The sequence below is a fragment of the Dromaius novaehollandiae genome, chromosome 6, assembly GCF_036370855.1.
Source record: "Dromaius novaehollandiae isolate bDroNov1 chromosome 6, bDroNov1.hap1, whole genome shotgun sequence".
In the NCBI taxonomy this organism is placed as follows: domain Eukaryota; kingdom Metazoa; phylum Chordata; class Aves; order Casuariiformes; family Dromaiidae; genus Dromaius; species Dromaius novaehollandiae.
Window position 1 is genome coordinate 20909447 of NC_088103.1, and position 21128 is coordinate 20930574.

Consider the following 21128-nt stretch of genomic DNA (forward strand, 5'->3'; position numbering starts at 1 on the left):
TGCTGCGCGGCAGCCCCGGGCCCCCGGGGCAGGGCCGCGGGAGCGGGGCCGGCGCCGGCGCGTCCCCCGGCGGCAGATAGGGGCGGGGAGCCGGCGGCCGCGGTGCCTCTGCGCGCGTAGGAGCAACAGCCGGAGAGAGAGCGGCGGCGCGGAGCGAGCGCCCGGAGGATGCGGGAGGCGGCGGCGGGCGCGCAGATGGGCCGGCGGAGGATGAATTAGGAGCCGCAGGAGGCTGCTGCCAGCGCCGAGGGGGGAAGAGGAGAGGAAGGGGCTGGACTTGGACGAGGAGGAGGAGGAGGAGGAGGGCGCGCGGGGGGGACCGAGTGTCGCTAATAACAAGTTAAAGACTAATAACAATAATAACAGACCACCTCCAGGAAGATCCGCGGCGGAGGCTGAGAGATCCCCGCTGAGGCCAGCGGGGTTGCAGCGCTGGGTATCTTGGAGAGAAGCTCCGAGGCATCGGCTTGTGGTGGTGGTGGATGATCTTTTTTTGGGGGTGGGCGGGGTGGGGGCCGTGTATGCGGGAGGAGGAAGGGGTGGGAATTTGCGGAGGAGACTGCCCTCTGATTATTATTTTTAATTTTTTCTAATCGTTATTATTTTCGCCGTGCACGGAGGACGCTCGGAATTCACCGGCTTGTCGGCTCCCGAGAGGGACCCGCGGATTGTGCCGTCGCTTTTTTCCCCCCCCACCTTCCCCTTCGGTTGGTTGGTTGGTTGGTTTTGATTTGTTTTTTTTTTCATTATTATTATTATTATTTTCCCCTTTCCGCTGAGCAGCGGCGGCGGCGGCAGCAGCAATATGGCTGGTGATGGGTTTTTTGGGGGGCGCTGGCGGCGGGAGGAGCTCTCGGCAGCCCCTGCGCGCCCGGCTCGCTGTTAGCTATGGCAAATGGCAGCGGCGGCGGCGGCGGCGGCGGCGGCGTTAGAATGAGTAACAATATCAACGCGAACAATCTCAACACAGACTCGTCCTCTTCCCCCGTCAATGTGCCCAAGATGGATGCGCTCATCATCCCGGTGACCATGGAGGTGCCCTGCGATAGCCGCGGACAGCGCATGTGGTGGGCTTTCCTCGCCTCGTCCATGGTCACTTTCTTTGGGGGACTGTTTATCATCCTGCTGTGGAGGACCCTCAAGTACCTGTGGACTGTCTGCTGCCACTGCGGGGTCAAAAACAAGGTAACGCTCCCCCCCCCCCCCGCCCCTTCCCCTGCGGGTGCGGCGGTGGCTCGGTGTGGTGGCAAGTGGGCGCCCGGCCGCCTGGGTCGGGGCACCTCGGAGCGGTGGCACTGGAGGAGATGCTGGGTGGCTGTTGCTGGCTTGCAGGTGGGCCTGGCGCTGCGCTGGGGGCAGCGTGGCTGGAGGGGCGCCGGGCCATCGAGTGCCCCCTGCCTCCCGTTCTGCCACCACCCCGCGTGGCGGCTCTTCAGTCTCGGGGCGCAGGAGAGTTGTGCCTGCTGTCCGCTCACCAGCTCCGCGAGGCGCACGCTCACACGTTCGGACGGTGCGATTCAGAAGTTGGTACGCACCCTCAGGGACCGCGTATGGTGGGGAAGGTATTTGGGGGGGGGTTATTTGCTGAATTAAGCTGTCAATTCTCCTATGAAATGACAAACTTTGGCAAAATTAAAGAGATTAACTTCTCAATTGAGTAAATCTTTTAAAAGCTATTTCCACTCCCATAGAATCACTCTTAGACTTCTGCTTGGTAAACTAAATGTACATACATATATGAATGCATTTACTGAATTCATAAGTAACACGCTAGATCAATATTCTTCTAAGTACAAAATCTTTGAGACAACCTCTCTACCCCCCTTTTTTTTTTTTTTTTTTTTTTTTTTTTGCATATTACCCTCTCGAAGAAGTGTAGTATGTGAAGGAAGGTAGGCTCCTGGTTTGAAAGGTCTCCTTCAAACCAAAGCTAAGAACTCCGTCGGGTCCTGACTCTCATTTCTGTTCAAGACGAATGGGACAGAAAGTGTTAAGACTCTGTATTTGTGAAAGTGGATTTTGACAGGCAATTTTAAGACCCCAAAATAGACCAGCAGCTGGAGTTTCTCCCCTTCCCTTTTCGCATTTTTTGGATTACAAATGGAATAATATCTGCTTCAGTTATTCCTGGCACACAGACACCCACAAAAACACACACACCTTTTAATATATGGTTGCTAGGTTGCTGGCTTGCTTTGACGTACAGTGAGCTGTCTTCCCCTTTCTCCTATCCCCTCCCCCTAAACACACTTGATATAGCATAACCCAGCTGTACAAAGGAACCGACACTTATAAGAAACCAGAAAAAAAGTTACAGAGTTGAGAAGTTTGGGTACCTTTCTTTCATTGTGTTTAGCTAAATATCAAGTTAAGATTACCTACAAGAAGCTGTATGTTACAATTGGAAGTAGAACAGTTGTAATAAACTTGGCCTATCAGTGGAAGAAATGATTGCTAGAAATATAGAATAAATGGAAACTTTTGACTCAAGTTTTAAGTTTCAAGAAACATACCTGGCAATATTTTTTCTCTAGAGACATTTTTTTATTTCATTCAAAACCAAACCTGAACTTTCTCAGGGACATGTTAGCCAGGTGTGATGGTAAAGCTCAAAAGAATTTGTGATAATAAACATGTTTTGTAGAATACTGTTTCCTATAATAGTAAAAGGAAATTGTTAAGAAAGGAGGGGGTAACTATGATTTGTCTTCAGTTTCTTCTGTGTATATTTAGCATTTTCCTCTGCTTGTGATGAGACAAATCTGCAAGGGCTATATGAGGTCCCGAAGAAAAAGGAAATCCTACAGGCCATCACCTGCTACTTTTCTTGAGAGAATTAAAATTAGAGTTAGCCACTTCTACACAGACTTCGTATGCATGATGTCTTCATGGATATCTTCAGTCTGATAGTCCATTCATGAGAAATAGCAAAGCAGATCATACATCTCTTACAGTATAGAAAGGCATATCCAAGTTGTCTTTAAAACATCTCAGACAGGTTAAATGTATCAGTTAGCTAAATAACAGGTGTCGTCAAGGGGTCCCAACACTTCTAGTTTGAATGATTTGACAGAGTACAGTTATGTCAGATTGTAAGATTTATTTCATGTTTGATATCTAAAGTAGCTGTGTCCATGAATATCATTCCCTGGGGCAGGAGGATGGAGGACTCTGCAGGTAGGGGGAGATATATGTCACTTTTCAGATTATGTCTATTACACTGGTAAGGTTTTCAAGCCTTTAGTGAAGGATAACTTCCAAGACCTGATTCTTTCACACTAAAATGGAGAATCAGAGGGTTCTGTGTGTGTAATGAGTAACTAGTTTTTGCAGAACACTTTTCTAGTATTTAGGGTGTACTGACTAACTGAAGTAAAAACTGAAAATGCCTTAAACTTTGCTATTACCGAACACATGTTTTGTGCCGCATGACAACTTGGGAAAGGTTGCCAAGGCCGCAGGTGAAAAATGTGAATGAGCATTTGTGCTACGTCAACTATATTGGACCTCCCAGCAAAAGTAATTTTACAAGAAGTGGTTCCTCCTGCTGTGGAACTGAAGAAGCTTTTTGCATGTTAGGACCTTTTCTTCCCTCTTCTGCTCTGCAGTTCGTAATAGGGTTGGATTATCCACTACCCTCTCATCATCTACATAAAGAGCAGTCCCAGCGAGTGAGCTAAAAGAACTCTCTCATGTCTGCTTTCTGTGGCTTCTTACTAAATAATTTGCATGTGTACTAAAAGTCACAAGGCACAGGGTCACTGTTAACAGCTGTGTTCATGTATGTTAGTACAATGATCTGAAAAAAAATTCATGTTTTCCCTGCCATATTCTTAGCATAAAGCTGTGTTTCTCAGGTTAGTAGGTGATTGTCAACTTTATTTTGTAGATGTCACTCTTTTTAATGGTTGCATAGAAGGATTTAGAATGCTTTTTTCTCTTTAACTTATTGAGTTTAAGGTTCATTTTTGGATTTTTAAAACCTGATATTAACACTCTGTTTGACGCTTTGTGGTATGAAATTTCATTACAGTATTTCATTTTTCTTGGAGAGGTGTACTGAAAGTCAGAAGAGTATGAAAATTTCTGATAACAGAATGATAACAGTGCCTCTTAAAATTCCAGATCCAATTTATGTCATTGTATACTAATAGGACATTAATATTAATCATGGGCAAAAAATGATAGCTGAAGTTACAGGATATTTTATTCTCCATACTTCCTTTACGAGATGGCATTTTTTAAAATCTGCGAGGAAGGAAAATGTAAAACCCTACCTATGTTATATCAGTGTTTCATATAATATGAGTCTCATTACAATTGAAGCCCATATTTTTTCTTTATCTATTGTGGTATATACTTTAAGGTTTAATTCTTGCAAAATTAACTACAGTTATTTTGTAGAGACATAAATATGCTGTTTGTTCCTCAGTGTTTGCATCTGTATTTTAAGAAATGTTTAGGTTTTGTTGAAGAACTTGCCTCCAGTTTACTTTTTTTTTTTCACCCAACTCACTCCTAACTTAGTGTATTAAAAGTAGAAAGTGAGATTGAAATTAAATGGGCTGGACTGTGATACCGTTAGTTGCTCTCATTTATGGGAATAACAGGAAAAGAAAATAAATATATCTCAGGAAGTACAAAGTTAAATATAACGGCTAAATACATATTATAAAATCTGTAGTTCTTTTGATTGTATGGATCTGCTACTCTCTTTTTCCATGTTCCTGAAGGGCATTTTCTACAGATGTTACATGATACTATGTTTTGGCTTTGAATAAGCTCTTAAACAAGGAAAAGGTGCAGTGGAATGAGAAAGCACAAGTCTGGGGCACAGCAGGCTCCGGAAGCTGGCCAGGTACAGCATGCAGTGAAACCTGCACCCTTTTGACGAGTGGGATACTGGACCCTGTGTCGCTGCTCCTTGGTTCCCCGGAGAGCAGAACTCATTATTCACCTCATGCCTTCAAGGGTACCTGGCAGGTACAAGGCATTTTTATCACTGTGCTCATGTTGGAGCATTTTCACTTTGTTGAAGAGTTTTTTTCCTGCAACACAGGAACTCGGGTATCTGTCAAATGAAACTCTGTTATGTTTATAGGTGACAATCGCTTGCCTGAAATGACTTACCATAATGGTCTTCTTTGATATGAGGCTACATATTTCAGAAGTTTAATAAATTATGAAGTGCTAGATATGCTCAGTTTCTGTTAACATTCCTATTTATTTTGAATATAAAAACTGAAATTTTAGTGGAAGTAAAATATTTGCAGAAATTTCCTTTGAGAAGTTAAGAATTTTCATCCAAGTCTCTGAAGCCTGGGAAAGTTTGTAAGGGGGGAAGTGGCAGCTTTCCGTAGGAGAAGTGTTTCTACCAAACTGTCTCTTATGTAGCCAGATGTGTTGGATTTTCTAGCAATACCTCTGGAAATCTCCTCTTCTAATTAAAGAAACAAACCCAAAACAAAGCACTGTATATTCAGAGAAGTATGAGAATACATTCGAAGGCACGTATGGACATAACATAGGAGATGCCTGCGTTTAAATCTGTGTGTAGCAGTCTCACCTAGACTCTCTCTAAGATGTACTGAACAGAAGCACAGCAGCAACTGGAAGGCTCAAGAGATTAGTAGTGGACTGCAGTGCATTTCGCTCCTTAGTCACATGCTCAATCTGGCTCAAGAAATTGAATCGCTACTGTCTCATGGCTATCAGGTGGTCTGTGTGTAATTACTCCGTGAGCCTCCCACTAGACAGGTTGCCAATTGAGATATGGGCATGTTCGAGAGGTCAAGGACTGAAAAGGCTGTGAAAGAAAGGCACTTACAATTCTCTTCAGATGGTCTCTCTACAAGTGTAAAAGGCACAGATACGGAGAGGCGTATGCTACTGTTTGCCACACTACTGGTCTTCTGTGAAAAAGACATTTTCAGTTCTCTGAAGCTCATAATGGATTTCACATTTTATAAACACATGATGAAATTGATTATGTATGCAGAAAAGAAAAGGTATGGACAAGGATTTAAGCTTTAAACTGAAAAATCTTGATGGAAATGTTATTTTGATGCAGTATCATACTTACTTTCAAGGCTTTGCAACACATACATTTAAGGAGCAAATCTGTACTCAGAAAGAATTTGCAACTCTCACGCATTTGCAGATCTGTAAGTGCTGGTTGGAAACCATTTGATTTCACAATGTTTTCCAGTTTAGCACATGGGAAGAAATGCCTGTTCTAGGGGACAAAAGGCTTTTAATAACAATGATCCATGCACTCAATTTTGATGCTGTGGGACTTCTGAATGCAGAAGAAGGGCAGTATACAGCCTCAGATATAGAAACACTGTGAAAATTTGGAGGACACTAGTCCTAAGCATAATCTCTTTAGGGACAGGATCTAATGAATATAATTAAAAAACCAGTGATGCTCCATGTCTGTACTGTTGCAGGAAAGTGGATTGTGAATTTTAGTCATCGAATGTCCTTCCTAGGACACATCTTAAAAAGACACAGTGTTCTGCAGTCAACAGGCAAACCACAGAACAATTGTCAATGTTCCTCCCAAATGGATTTTCATAGATTGGCTTTGTTATTCTGTGGAGTTTAGCTCACTTTAACAAGAATTTATGTGAATTTCAGGGTTGGCTGGTAATAATTCCTCTGCAAGGTCAGGGTCTAATTCAGAAGCAGTGACGCATTCTAGAGTGTTAAATTGTAGGACAGAAATTCCAGATAACCTAATGAGACAGAAAATAATTCTAGAAGGAATTGAGGAATAGGGGCATCCTTTCAGTTCTCTTAAGCATACCTAAGATAGTGACACTGCATAAAACTATATATTTTACGTAAATGAAAATTACCAGACTCCTGGGAGGACACAATGAACAAAGCTCAAGTGGAGTTCTTCTAAGGGAAAGATTACTGAAACAGTATGTGTGGGCGTTAATGGCTAAAAATACATTTTTCTCCCCCACATATTGTTTCAGTGGCACAAGGAAAGGGGCTACAATTGAAAGAGCTGTCATAAAATGATGCATTCCTGTACAGAGATCATACGCTGCTAGATAGTTGAATACCTACTGCCTGACTCTTGTACCCCTGTGAGAAGTAAATGCAAAACTCTACTAGATCACAAGACTGGAGTAGCATTTATACCAGCTTTACACAGGGCTAAATACACAAATTGCAGATTAGGCCTCATGGTGTGTAAGTGTGAGTACATTTTTATCTTTTTAAGGCATATAGGTCTAAAAAAGATATTCTTGGGTGACAGGAGAAGGTGGAAATGCAGTAGAGGGTTCTCTTAGCACTTTTGCCAATAATACAGCTGGATGAATAACTGAGAAAGAAATATATCTTTTTTCCAGGTCTGTCAGAGATGTGTTGGTCAGGAAAGGCCCATTTTGAATCCTGATGATATTAATAGCCTGAAAATAGCTCGGGTTTGCATCTTCAAAAGGAGCACTTTATTCCCATATATAGTATGCATGGTTCTGTTTAAACGAATGTGCTGTCACTGTAATGTGTTGAGTTAGTTTGCTTTGAGATGATGTATTGCATGTATTTGTCAGTTTGAGAGTTACAGAAACTGAGAGCCTTATCCAAAGCCCGTCGAAATAGAGGGAAACAATAACTTGAATGGTTTTGGATTCAGGCCTAGATGTTTGCAGTGTTCTAGATGAATCAGATATATTTTTTCAAATGAATCTTATGTTAACATTTTAAGTTCTTAAAAACTTTTATTGCAGTGACATGTAGTTACTTGGCTCATGGCTGTTATGTCTGGGGTTTCAACATTAGAAACATAATTAAAAAAATCACACAAAGAATGTTTCTGTTCCAGTTAAGACCTGCATCTTCTTCCTGGCCCCCTTAGAAATCACAATTTGGGTGCTTGAACCACTGACAATTTCCTATCGTGGCTTCTATCCTGCAAGCTGACATGCAAGGGCAAGTATTGGCTCTTTTTTGGAGACAGAGTAAACACATATTTAATGGAACTGGCAAAGGCCCCTTGTCACATGGATCACTTGCAGGATAGAGATGCATTTGCAGCTGCAGCCCCGAGCCCTGGAAATACTTTTTGTATGTGCTTAACTTCACTACCTAATTTGAAATAGATGCACAAGCAATACCAGGACTGCTAACATATAGCAGCTTAGAAAAAAGAACCTCATTACCAGGCCAGAGAGCTGTTGAGAAGAACTGTAACATAATAAACAACCGTAGCATAATAAACAATTGGGATAGAATTTGAGTGTCTTGTCCATATAACTATTAGATGCAGCTTTACTGTGTTGCATTTTTATTACATTTTATGTATTGAGGAATAAATTTATAATATAGTTTTACTCCCCTTTGTCCAAGCAAATGATGACTATTTGGCATTTTCTTTCATGCTATATTTTATGCATTTTTACATTTTTACATAATGTTTTATCACTTATTTGTTAAACTAAGAAGGTGACTTGCTCTAAATTTGCTATTAAAAGTGAGGCTAACCTTAGACGATTGATACTGTGTTTATTTTCCGTTTAAGTCAAGAGGAAGAGCATTATTATAGATATGTCTTTTTAAGAAACTTTCTAAGTCATGACCTTTATATTACAAAAATAAAGTGAAATATATTAGAGTGTGATCCTTCATTTATGCATCCTAATATTCTAATTTTTCCTATTATGAACTTTCTAATTCATTTTAGGTGCGATTATGCACTGCTATTCTACTGGACATAAATTATTTGAAACTGATTACTAGCTTCTTTGACCTGTATTGGTCATAGTTGGTACAGAACACTGCTCAGATGTCAAGGTGAATCCTTTGTCCTCAAGTGATTTGAGGTCACTTTTTGAAAGTGAGTTTACTGATCAACAGGTAGATGTTGTGTGATGTTTTTACATTTTCTAGGTTACAAAACTGTAAATGCTGTTTCATAAGTACACTGATAAAGTGTGCTTGGGTTTTAAGGAGAGGAGGAAAAAAACCTCTCCGTTTTCCCTTTTCCCTTCAATCACTCAGAGCAAAAAGCAGTCTAGTCAGGAGAAAATATTGCAGGGTCTGGCCTTTAAATTATATGTGGTACAGACATATTTTCCTTTTTTAGATAGATACTAATTTCTTACATTTCCGTGTGTGGGAAATTTTCCCCATATGGGAAATTTTTTTAATGCTTTTTATACAGTTCTGATAAATTGATTCTTTTATGTGGGAAGTTTTTAACAGTATTTTGTGTTAGTTTTCTTCTATTCCCAATACATTTATATCTGGAAACTCCAGATTTCATCAGCATCAGAAAGAGTGGACTGCTGTTAGTTATAATCAGATTTTTTTCATATCACTTAAGGCTTTCAGCAGTAATGTATACTTGTTTCCTTGACTCCTCTATTGTAGTCTTATTTTTCTCCTTTTGTAGGATAAGCTTATAGTCACCATTTGCTCTGTTGTGCTTTCTGAGAGAGATGTTGGATTACACACTTAAGGAGTTAAGTATTCCATTGAGAGAGGGTCTCATTTTTGATTTAAGGCCATACAAAATTTTAGCTGGCTAAATGCTACTTTTCCTCCTCTGATTCCTTCTTATATGTGCAAATAGTGATATTGTCTTTTTATGAGTACTAAGAGCAGGATTTATAATAGGTATCTGTTCCCCCCCCCCCGCCCCGCCCCAAATCATGCAACACTTCATGGTCTTGATGTTTGCAAAAATTGTCTTAATTGCTTTTCTGGAATGTGTCCCTGGGACAGAATAAAGTTTTCATTTCCTAAAAGTGGAAAATACTCTCCAGAGTGTGGAGGTTTGACTCTGCCTGAATGATTTAGATGATTAAATTTTTATCTTAACCTAAATGATACCTAATATAGGAAGTCCTCGGTATCTTTGAGTTGCCAGCTGAATTGTAAGATTTGATTTTAGGAGCAGAATAAAAAAAGCATTTGATTCCTCTGATTTCCGGTTGAGGACATTTATGTTTGTTACTAAACTATGCATTATTTTTTAAGAATATTCACATTACACAGCAACTATTTGGAGTAATATGTGAAAATTGTCAACACTTGCACAAAGCAACTGTTTGGACACCAGAATTCATTTTTAAGATCTGCATAAGCAGTCTGATTTTCAGAGATAGTGATAATTTCAGACAGATTGCAAAAGAGGTGTTGCTAAGCTGTCCTTGAAAACTTATTTCTATATGTAGATTTTTGTCAAGGAATGTAAGAGCTGAAATCAAGGTATCATTTTCTTTTAATGCTGACCCTACGCAGCACATTCTGGACTTGAACTTGAATAAGGTCAACCTAATCCTCTTGGCTTCTTTTTGTGTATATAAAGAGGAGAAGGTACTGCAGTGTTTGAGAATTTACATACAGTTTTAAAGCTCTTTAAAGCAGTAATGTCTTTTGTGTTGACATCAGATACTCTAATTTTAATTTTCTTTTAACAAAGAGATTGATATGCAGCTCCTAAACAAAAATATCTATTTCTAGCCAATTGATTTTAGAAATTAATAATAAAAAAGTGAAATTTTTTTGATGCTCCCATATTGCAACTGTGGGGAATATTCAGAACAGGTTATCATTTCTATGGCTACCATTATGTTAATAAAGCCGTATGTGAACTTTTCCTTTATTGACTGTACATGTGACTATTCATCTTTAGGCTTATGTGCTTTAAGGTGTTTGAGAGAAATGCTGATGGCTTTAAGTGAATAGATCTTAATCTTACTCTTGTGCCAGCTGTGTGCGAAAGTAAAATGCATCCTTAAAATTGTTACATGAAGCATTCAGAAACATTCGTTTTTTCATTAAAGCGTGGTAGAATGACAGAATGGGTATTCCTAGTTTGTAGAGGTGGAAAGTAGTTAAAGGTCTACAGTAGAAATATATATGTATATATGTATATATATTACCAGAAGGTAAAACCCAGAATTTCATGGCGCTGTTTGCTCTACATACACTGAGAAATAGAATATTAAGTTTGAAAAACCTGATGTCTCTCTCTGAAACAGCTGAAGGGTTGAAGCTGCAGAGAAGACTACAGACTTGCAGTGTGTGCAATAAGAGAGTAAACCTGTTGAGTTACTAAATTGTTGAAATCCTTCATTAAAGTTCAGCTAGATTGTTGCTAAGTCTTGTTAACAGGTGGTTCAAATTACACAGTGAGCAGCTTTACAGGGTGGTTGGGTGGGTGTGCTGGGGTGGGGTAATTTAGTGGATAGATTTTGAGGCTGTTGCCTCTGTGCTCCTGAGATTGCAAGGCAATACAAGTTTGGTTTAGAGTATGCCTGATTGCATGATTATGTCTGTCAAGACAACCAAACCAGGTGAGGTGGGGTTTACATCAGCTTTATGACTTGGTATGAAGTGAAAGTGATGTAGACTGTGTTTGATCTGTCATGATGTCTGCTGAAGCTAAGTCACAGCACTTACAACTTTTTTAAAAGCAAACTTAATCCACCAGAGCAAGTTAAGTGCTTTGTGGCTATAATATTTTGATTAAGTCTTCTAAGACTAGATTTATCATCTTGAGGTCATGCTTTGACAGTGTTAAAAAGTCTAAACTTCAATGTTTGGGAGAATACTCTCTGCAAGGTATCTGAGCTGTGTTGAAGACAAGCTGTGACCATCAAGTAGTAGTAGCTCCTGATCCTAAATTGTCATAGCATTCACAGGGATTTTTACTGAGCAGAAGGGATTTCTGACATGGGTAGCATTTGAATATTGAGAAGTTTTAAGAGTGGGGTGCTTTCATTGTTAGACAGCATGCTAAACACTAGTTCAGTTATGTCCTTTGATGAGTAAGGGTATATAAGTATGCTCGCTTTAGCATTTTGGTGGGATAAGGAATACACTTTTGAAGGTAAATTCCCCCTTGTCCAGAGTGGCTAAGTGGATTCCCTTCAGGTGAAACTAAATGGGAAGATCAGCTCCAGGAACTCACCTGATACACTCTAAGTGCTAATTGGCATTTTGTCGGCAGAGCTAGGCCAGAGTGATTTGTGAGGGTATAAATCCTGAAGCACATGCCACGTGTAGTTCTTGTGCTCTCCTGGAGAGTGGATCTTGTTCCTTGCAAATGCAGTGTTAGCCTCTGACTGTGTTTTTGGGGAAAATCCCCAGATGAGGTTTTAGCAAGCTTGTGGCTTTGTTTTCCTTCCTTCTTATTGATAGTTTTTTGTTTTTAACTGTACAACACATGTACAGTTTCCTACAGTATATCTTCCAGAAAGCCCTTTCTTTTACTATGCTGTAAGACGCTGTTTCTGGAGTTCAGCTTGCTCTCATGGGCTTCTCTGTGTCTTGATTGTTCTGGCCCTGGCAGTTGGCATCGGGCTGGCTGGCTACCAGGCGCACCTCTGCGGGTACAAGGATGAGCCAGCTGGCTGGCAAAGATGATGGTAAGACCTGTGACTTTGGATGATACCTTACTGTCTCAAAATGTCACTAGCATTGGGCTGTGACAGAACTACTGATTAACTTCAGTATAGCTATTCCAAAATGACCTTTTATTTTTATCGATCTTCTGAGAATCTTGGAGAACATGTGAAGGCTGTATGGATAAAGATATTATTACATGTTCTGGCTGAGGAGCAAAGAAATTGGTCTGAGGCAGACTGAAACAATTGTTGTCTATTTGATCTAGAAAAGAAAGGGCTATTCTCTGAGATAACAGGTCGTGGAACTTAATGTCCAAACTGTTTTCTGAGTAAAGTCAATGGAGAGCTGCTTTGCCTTCTCTCCCCCTTGTGCACTTTCCGTATCATTGGAAACTTGAACTCTAGAGCTTTTATTTTCAAAACATTTAACAGAAATGGAGAGGAAGGTAATAACTTTAATCAAAGGTAGAAGTTCTAGAAAAGCTTCCTGGAAAATAAACAGAATTCTGAAGGTAGTATCTCATGTAGTATTTATATTCCATCAGCTCAGTAAAAACAATTTTTATGAGAAATAAAGACACCACTTAAAATGTGGCTTTTTTTTCCCCTTTTGTTTCCCCAAAATTATGTTTTTCTGATTGAATTGTCTTTCTCTTGGAGCAAATATTGTTGGTCCTGGATGTGGATTGTCTTCAGCAGGGGATGTTTGACTGTATTTTCTGTTGGTCTGTTAAATGCTCCTTGGATTTTAAAAAGTGTATAAATTTTAGTTATTATGTAACTCCCGTAGAAAAATCCCAGTGGCTGTGTCTCTTAAAACTGATGGATCTAACTGTTGTAGGTAAATGAGAATCTGCTGTGAGAGCTGATGGAAATGACAGTTCCATCTAAAAAGCTCAAAATGAATTATGTATTTTAAAAAAATATATAGCCATGTTTTAGCCATTACTGTCAGTTAAAGCAGAGGGTTGTTTACCCCTGTAATTAAGCTGGTGTTGGGTCCTGGATGTCTGCTTTGATTTGACCAGGTTATTTTGGCTTATTTAGACTCCTTTCTAATAGTTTAGGTTGATAATCTTTTAATCTTAAGCATAAGATCATTCTTTTCTAAAAATTCAACAATTTAAAATTAAAATCGTGGTTTCATTCAGTGCACATCCTTCTGTAGACAATGATTCATTAATGTCAAGTATTCAGTAGTCATTAGTGTTTTCAGCATTAAATTATAGGTTCTTTTTGTTTGTCTTCTGACTTCAGGCTTTTTATTAGGTTACATAGTCTTGAATTTACACTTTTTAAGCCTGTCACCAGAATTCTCAGGGTGAAAACTTGAGGTTCTCATGTAGTTGTGTGTCATTAAGAGCTAAAACTTCATGAAAATGACTTAATATCAGGAGGACTGCAGTAGAGCTATTATGGAGACAAACTTTGGAGAGCTAGCAGCACTGGGTGGCCAGCCAGTCTGTGTTTTGTATTGATACGTTTGAACTGAAATTCATTCTTGTACTGTAGGTCAACACTTCTGCTGTATTTAACCTCCCCTTAGAGGGCAGAAAGATTTATGAATTTTGTGGTGTTTTCTGCAAGTGAGAAAATCCACTACTAGGGCTCTAGGATATTGGTTTAGAATGTTCTGCTCTATACAAGGAGTATAGTGTCTTTAAAATTGGCCTTATAAACTTAAAGCGCCCATCAAAATACACAAACGATGATCTGAATGCTATTTTTATTATGATAGTGTTCAGAGGCCTCACAGTTTTGGAGATTAATTTATGCCAGATCCTGTTACCTGTTTCAACAAAGGGGCAATCCTCTGCTATGCAAATCTTATGTTCTGAAAGTAAATAACTAGAGAGACAAGAGGAAGAGGGCTGTAAAGTATTGGTTTGCCCAAGTCCATACAGCAACCTAGTGATCGAGATAAGAGCAGAAGACTTCATTAACATACATCCACTCAGACCATAACACTAGTCCATTAGTTAGATTTACAAAGGGAGCATGGTTTTTAATTCCGTTATGCCAGTTCTTATTTCTAAGGAACTATAGGTGGTTAAAACTTGCTGTGCCGTACCAAGTTCCCCTCTTCATGATTTCTTTTTTATGTAAGAAGAAAATAAAAGCATTACAAATCTCTATTTTGGTTGAAATACAGTTTTACTTGGAGTAGGAATTTGTAAGAATTGCCAAATTACGTTATGGACGGAAGGAGGATATACAACAAGAAGGGAGTATGTGTTGTACAGCATGCATGGTGAATGGTATTCACTCTTATCTGTGTACAGACATTTTGATGAATGTGCTTGCTCCACTGCCATAATCAAATTTTTGAGTACTCATATTCACACTGGCTCTAAAGAATAATGTTACTTCTAGAATCTAGGAAGGTTCCTAGTTAAACATATGCTTGTCGATTGTACTATTTTTATCTTCTCTGAACAACAAATGCTCTCTCCAGATATTTATTTGTGAATGTTGTATTCTGTTCTTAAAAGGAAAATCTCCGAGTGTCAAGATTCTTTTTCTGTAACCAAGAAAGGAAAGAACCAGGGTTCTTGTCAGTGCTTTACTTCTTTGAAATCCTAGGAGACAGGGTAAATTAATTATATCTAAAATGCACCCATCTGGTAGTGTTAGCAATGAGGAGAGAAGAATGGGTGAAAACGTGAGCTGTTATCAACATATACTGCATTATGTAACTCATGATTTGTGACACAGCACAAACAGAAGACTGATATTCATGTTACATTGTTTAATTTTTGTTTAGACCATGCTTTTTAAGTCAAAGGGTTCATGTAATAGTTTACTTGGAAGACATATTTCTGTTGTGTTGCTAATAACCTAAATATTTTTCTCATTATTAATGAAACAGAGATATTTAATCCATCCTATAATAGATATAAAAGATACAATTCCTTGTATGGGTTTGCTTGAAAATAAACAGGTTGAAATTGTTTGAAACTAAAAATGAAACAAGGTCACTATTTCAGAACAATAGTATAACTGCTTAAAATTTGGAAAACTGATATCCAAAATAAAAACTGTCAAAGGTTTTCTGCCAACTCAATTTTGCCTCCAAATGTATGTTTCTGGAAAATCAATACAAAATCTCTAGGCAGACACTTCTGTGGCAAACATTACCATGTACTTGAAGTTCTTCACAATACTTTTAATCTAATCATTGCATCCTAGGGAATAGGAATGTAAAAATGACTGAAAAATTTGAGTTGTATTACCTGATTTGGGAGGCATGCAAGAAGTAAACTGTATCAATACTAGGAAGAAGAGAATTAGATTAGAAAAGAAATGGCAATGAAGAGATAAAAGGAAGGTGTCTATTTGCAATGTAGTGTTTCTAATTTGGCAGGGTTTCTTAACACTCATTCCCCCTTTTTTTATGGCACAAGTTAGACATGGTTTCTATGTCATTGCCTATATTATGCAGCATATGTTTGAATGAGGACTTCTAATGCACAGTCTTTTGGGAAATGGGTTTCGTGAGGACAGAGCGGGTGCCTGTGCCTTTTGGCATATTTAAAGAAATGGAGGAAGTAAGTCATAGAGCTTTTTGTGAACTTAGGAGCTCAGTACTGTAATTACATCTTTATCCAGTAACAAAAAAAAACAAACAAACAAAAAAAAATCACCATCTGCCTTTAAGTCCATTCCCAGGGTATGGTGCTCTCTGTGTGTGAGCATGTGTGACTAATTCTTGTATGAACAATTACACTAAAGTTAGGTGTTTTCACAATGTGTTGTATCATAATGTGATTTATGCTCATTTTCATTACTGCAATAGATTGCAGAAAGCATGAAAGAATAGGCAATTTGGTATGTTTCTCATTTGTGGAGATATAAATTCTACATAATCCCTCAGAAATAAGTTGAAAGGATTTAGCAGCTAAATGACTGTAAAAGCTGTGGTCTGCCATTTAATATGTTGCATTGTTTTTTAATAATTCTTCTGCTTCCCTATCATCATAGATTTATTAGGAGTTTTATGTGGTGTACTTGTTTAAATAGCTGTTATAGCATGGATGCGTAAGTATGTTGTAACTGGCATACTTACTGAATGATGGTCCCTTGGGAAATTTAACACAACTTTCAAGACTGGAATGAAAGAAAGAAGTGGCAGGATGAGAGCAATATACCTCATAGAAGTAGCCGGTCTGCAACAGTGAAGAGAGAATGTTGGTTAATTTTTAAGTGCTTGGTACATTCATGCCTTCCTAGGCCATTCCTGTGCTGTTCTTTTTTTATTGGTGTCTATTGCAGTTCACTTTCCTTAACTCTTCAATGCCAGTGTTTTTGGACCTAGCTCTTTAATACACTCCCCCCCATCTCATCTTAAGTCTCTGCTTTCAACACAGAGTGAAGTATTCATGACAATAAATTACACAGCAATTATCATTCCATGTTTGGAAACTGTTTTCTCCGGAGGGGAACATCATGAGTGTGGAGGCCTATTGCTGTAGAAAGTGTGCCTCATAGTTCCTAGTTAGTGTCAGAATTTTGGCAAGAGTCATTACCAGAAGTCAGAGTTTGATGCTGTTTATGTATATTTACATGAGACAGAGACTGATATCCCAGACTATGCTACTTTGTAGGGACAGGTCCAGAACAGTCATTTGTAATGTATATGGCAGAGTAATGCTTATAATATTACTCAAAAGCATTGCTACTCGATTGTGGTGGTCATTGGGAATTGTGTGGTATGTAAGTCACAATATAATGCAGCAGACTTGCTTATAAGATATGCAACTTCAATCTTTTCCACAAGAAAGTAAAAAACCTCCTTTCAGTGGTGTGGGTTTTATTTTTTTGTTTCTTTGTAGCCCACTCGTGAGTATACCAGCCTGAGCTGATCTAGGCCAGGAAGGAGGCTTCCAGATTGGAGCTGACTGATCAGTGTAGCAGAAATAAGCAATGTGCAACATATTAAAGGAGCTCTAAAGTCTCGAGTTTTTAAGTATGCTGAGAAGTCTGCAGTCTGACTTAAGCTGAATTTGTGAGTGCTCAGTATTAGTAAGAAAATTGTACCTTCATGACTTCTTAAATTTTTTTTAGTTTACTCAGATGAATTTCTGATTACCTTGGTGCTGTAAAATGTGATCCTTTTATCCTGTTTGAAAGATACTATGAAAAGTTTCTGTGGGTACATAGAAAGTTTATATGGAATTTTAATATTAGTAGTAAAATATTTATCGTTTAGATACTGAAAATACAGCTTAGTGACCAGATAATGGTTAAAACAGAAGTTTTATACTGTTATACTTTCCTGACTAGGTAAAAAGAATTGAGGCTAATCATACTTCTGTAGTAATTTTACACACTGATAGTTGTAGCAGAGAGATTAAAAAAACAAAAGTTAATGCTTTCTCTCTTAATATAGTTACTAGTGGTAATTGACTTTTAGAAACTATTGACAAATAGGTTTTGGTCATGTCAAATAAAAGGACAATTTAATTAAATTCTGGACTGCTCCACATGTGGTTAGGTGGAAGAAAAATAATGATAGATAATAGAAGGCTGTGATAACAATCGATAAAATTTTCTAATGATACTGCATGAGTATGTATTGTATTAGTTACTTGGCGGGTTACCTTTCCTCAGATGTCAGAGAGTACTTGGATTATATTCTTAGTCAAAACTTGTGCAAGTAGTCTGTATCCTTCTTAAATGCTCTTTTTTTAATTACTTACTGTCACACTGTGCACACGCTCAGTATGTGGGTCTGTTTTATTTCATATACAAAATTGTAGTCTTTTTTTTCTGTCTTTAAAAGCCCTCGTTTACTAGAAAGGTTTATAAAGCATCTGTGGTAACACTGTGTTGGAGAAATAGAGGGAAATGTTACTTGGGGATCACCAGAACCAATTGAGTTCAGACTCACTAATTTCAGGATTTCTAGAAGACCAGTAACTCTGATAGCTTTTAGAGAACTTCCAAGAAGTCCAGTGTTATGTTTACCTTGTCTGCTGCTGTGACTGCCTGCTCCAGGGTAAAAAACTGACAAGAGATGTATGATACAATCAAGCTTTCTTGCCAGCTTGGGAGCTTATCTAGATTGGAGGCTGTTTCTATGAATCTAGGGTAAATTTCTACAAAGATAGCCACACAGTCAGATGCCACCGAAAAACTTAATGTTCAATAATATTATCTAGAGTGACTTATATTTTTAAACACTATTTGAGGTTTTATCCACAGAGTCTAGCACAGTTGCTGCATTTGGAATCTTTGTGTGAAGCATTTATACAAGTGTGATTGGTAACTGTACAATCAAAAAAAAATCAGAGGACTAGAGCAGTGCAGATAATACATGTTTTGTTGTGCTTTCTTCTTTCATCTGTGTTATAGTACTGTGATACAGTGCACTAAAAGATGCCTTATGAAAAGTTGTACTGTATTGCTTTTGTTCATCAGTTCCTAGCAGCTTTATTTTTCCATTTTAATGGCTAAACAGTTCTATTTTTGTCTGATTCATTTTTCAATAAAATACTTATGTCATCATAGACTTAAAATCCCCACTGTTTGTGCAACCAAGCATCAATTAGGTTACCCATTCTTTTCCTCTTTTTACCCCTTCCCCTGCCCTGTTCCTTTTGCAAAGAAGAGCCATTCTGTGGCTTAACATAAATACCTTGTTCTAGTGCATCTTCTCTAGATTGTTTTGAGTGAATATCACAGAAGCTAGAGCTGGCACATTCTCAAAGCAATCTGTTAAACGTGCTCCTTAGTGCCAGTGCAGAGTTGTGTACAGATTCCCCTGGGTTCTTCTAAAGCGGTCAGAACTCTGGGGGTGATGGATAGGTTCCAGTTAATGCATGCATGGTATACAAATCGGAATAAAGGAATTTCCCCTGCAGTGCTATAGTGTGTAACTATGGAGATAAGTCTACAGTGCATCTTCCTTGGCAGCCCAAATACTGCTTTGTTGAAAAAGTTATAGGGACTCTTTTTTTTTTTTTTTTTTTTTTTTTTTTTTTTTTTTTTTTTTTCCCCCTTCAATCATTACTTTGTGAAGCATGTAACTAATTCAGTGGCACCTTGGTATGAATTCTTATTATATCTGTGTAATCACTTCACCAGCAGTTCTCAGGTTGAAGTTCAGCTCTGGGCAGATTTCAGTGGGGCAGTCCTGCAGCAGTGCTCTGTGCTGGGCTGACTGTAACTACCCATGCAATCTGAAACTGGGAGAGACTTTCACCACCTTTTGGCAAGTTGTTATGAACCTATGTGAAATGTGGCAAGCAGGGGCAAAACTGATTATCCGTAAAACTTAAACTAAGCAGTCCCTCCGCTTACTTGCGGCTCTATGGACTTGTTTTGAATGAGTATCAACCTCTATTTCCTGTGTCTGAGCATTACTTTCACTGTGGAGGAAATCTTTGGTGTGTGTGATGTGAAAGAACTGCATATATTATGATAGTACAGCTCTTCTGGTACTACTCCCTCAAAATTTTTCTGGATCTTCACTTAATGAGTATCTCATCTTCTCTAGCTTTTATGCCATCCTCTGAATTATGCCTTGATGCATAAAAGTTGTCTCCTAAATTCCCTGGCTGTACAATTCCAATTTAAATTCAGTGGAAAAGTTTCTGCTGTAAAACAAGGATCTAAAGAAAAAACAAGTTGCTTTCTGTTAAAGGTGTTTAAATGAATAATTAGTACTCTGAAGATTCTTCATAGGAAGTGGAGGTGGCAGAGGCCAACTGAGGCATCTTCCTCAATACTGAAGAGAAATAACATATGGTATGTTGTTATCCCATTCCTTTTTCTTTTTTTTAAATGTGTTTAGCAAGTATGTCTAGTCAAATCAAACTTAAACTTAAGTCATTTTGATCTTGTTAAGACTGAAATGCTCATTCCATGTTGTTCTGAGAACTGCTGGTTTGTGAAGTCAGTGATAGCTGAGGTTCTTAAATCAGTATGAAATTCTTAGCTGTATAATTTATTAATGTTGTTGGTAGAAATGGGCCAGTGCCAAAGCCTCAAATCCAAATACTGGGATTCAGGACCCAGTCCAAGAATTCAGTGTAAACTCAGCAAATCCTTGGCCAGAACTGGCGACATTCCAGCATGAGTACTCCAGATCCAAAGCCATTCATTGTTGTCTCAGTGAGCTTTTTGGTAACAGCTTTTTATAAGGAGGTTAGAGTTTAAAAACAGAAGAATGCCAGGGATTCTGTGATACCCTGAGCAGACCATTTCCAGAGATGAAATCTTCTTTTTAAAATAGAGAGAATCTCAGACCAACTAAAATGTGCCACCAGGATGCATAATTAAAGCAGAAAAAAAAATCAAAACACACGTACTAAATATGCCTTGCAGGGACTCATTCTGTAGCACCAGAAATTACAGTAACTCAGTATTTTATTTTTAGTATCCTAAGGAGCCCAGAGGGTAGTGGAGGGTTCTATGATGTTGGAATCTTTTTATTTTAAGTTTTCATATTGAGCTCTAACTTCCCCTTTTTCTGTATCTTCCTTTAAAAGAATGTTCTTATTGAAACAAGAAAATGTCCCCTATAAACTTAGGAGAGACACCTAAAATTTTGTTCCTGTAACTAATGTGCGTGTGTGTGTGTATATATATATATTTATGTATGACTATATATATAGTTTAGGTTTTATATATACCTGCATATAGAGAAATTTTAGAGTCCCTGTTAAATGTGTTTGAGATTGCTTACATATTCTAGGATCACTGTAAAGTGTATATATAAAGACATTTAAATATAATGCAACAACAGTCACC

General features: G+C 38.5%; 1 protein-coding gene across 20 annotated transcripts in view; it reads left to right on the forward strand.

Annotated features, from left to right (window-relative positions):
• The first annotated feature begins 497 nt into the window (after positions 1 to 497).
• The window catches only part of KCNMA1 (potassium calcium-activated channel subfamily M alpha 1), a 536645-nt gene continuing 516014 nt past the window's right edge, over positions 498 to 21128 (forward strand). For 9 of the 20 annotated variants that reach the window (XM_026116842.2, XM_026116843.2, XM_026116837.2 and 6 more), the window contains exon 1: positions 500 to 1185. In XM_026116842.2, coding sequence (XP_025972627.1) covers positions 889 to 1185 — 297 coding nt within the window. In that variant the 5' untranslated portion in view covers positions 500 to 888. Of the gene's footprint in view, positions 1186 to 21128 lie in introns of all 20 variants that reach the window. The other 11 variants (XM_026116848.2, XM_026116849.2, XM_026116856.2 and 8 more) reach the window with 3 other exon arrangements.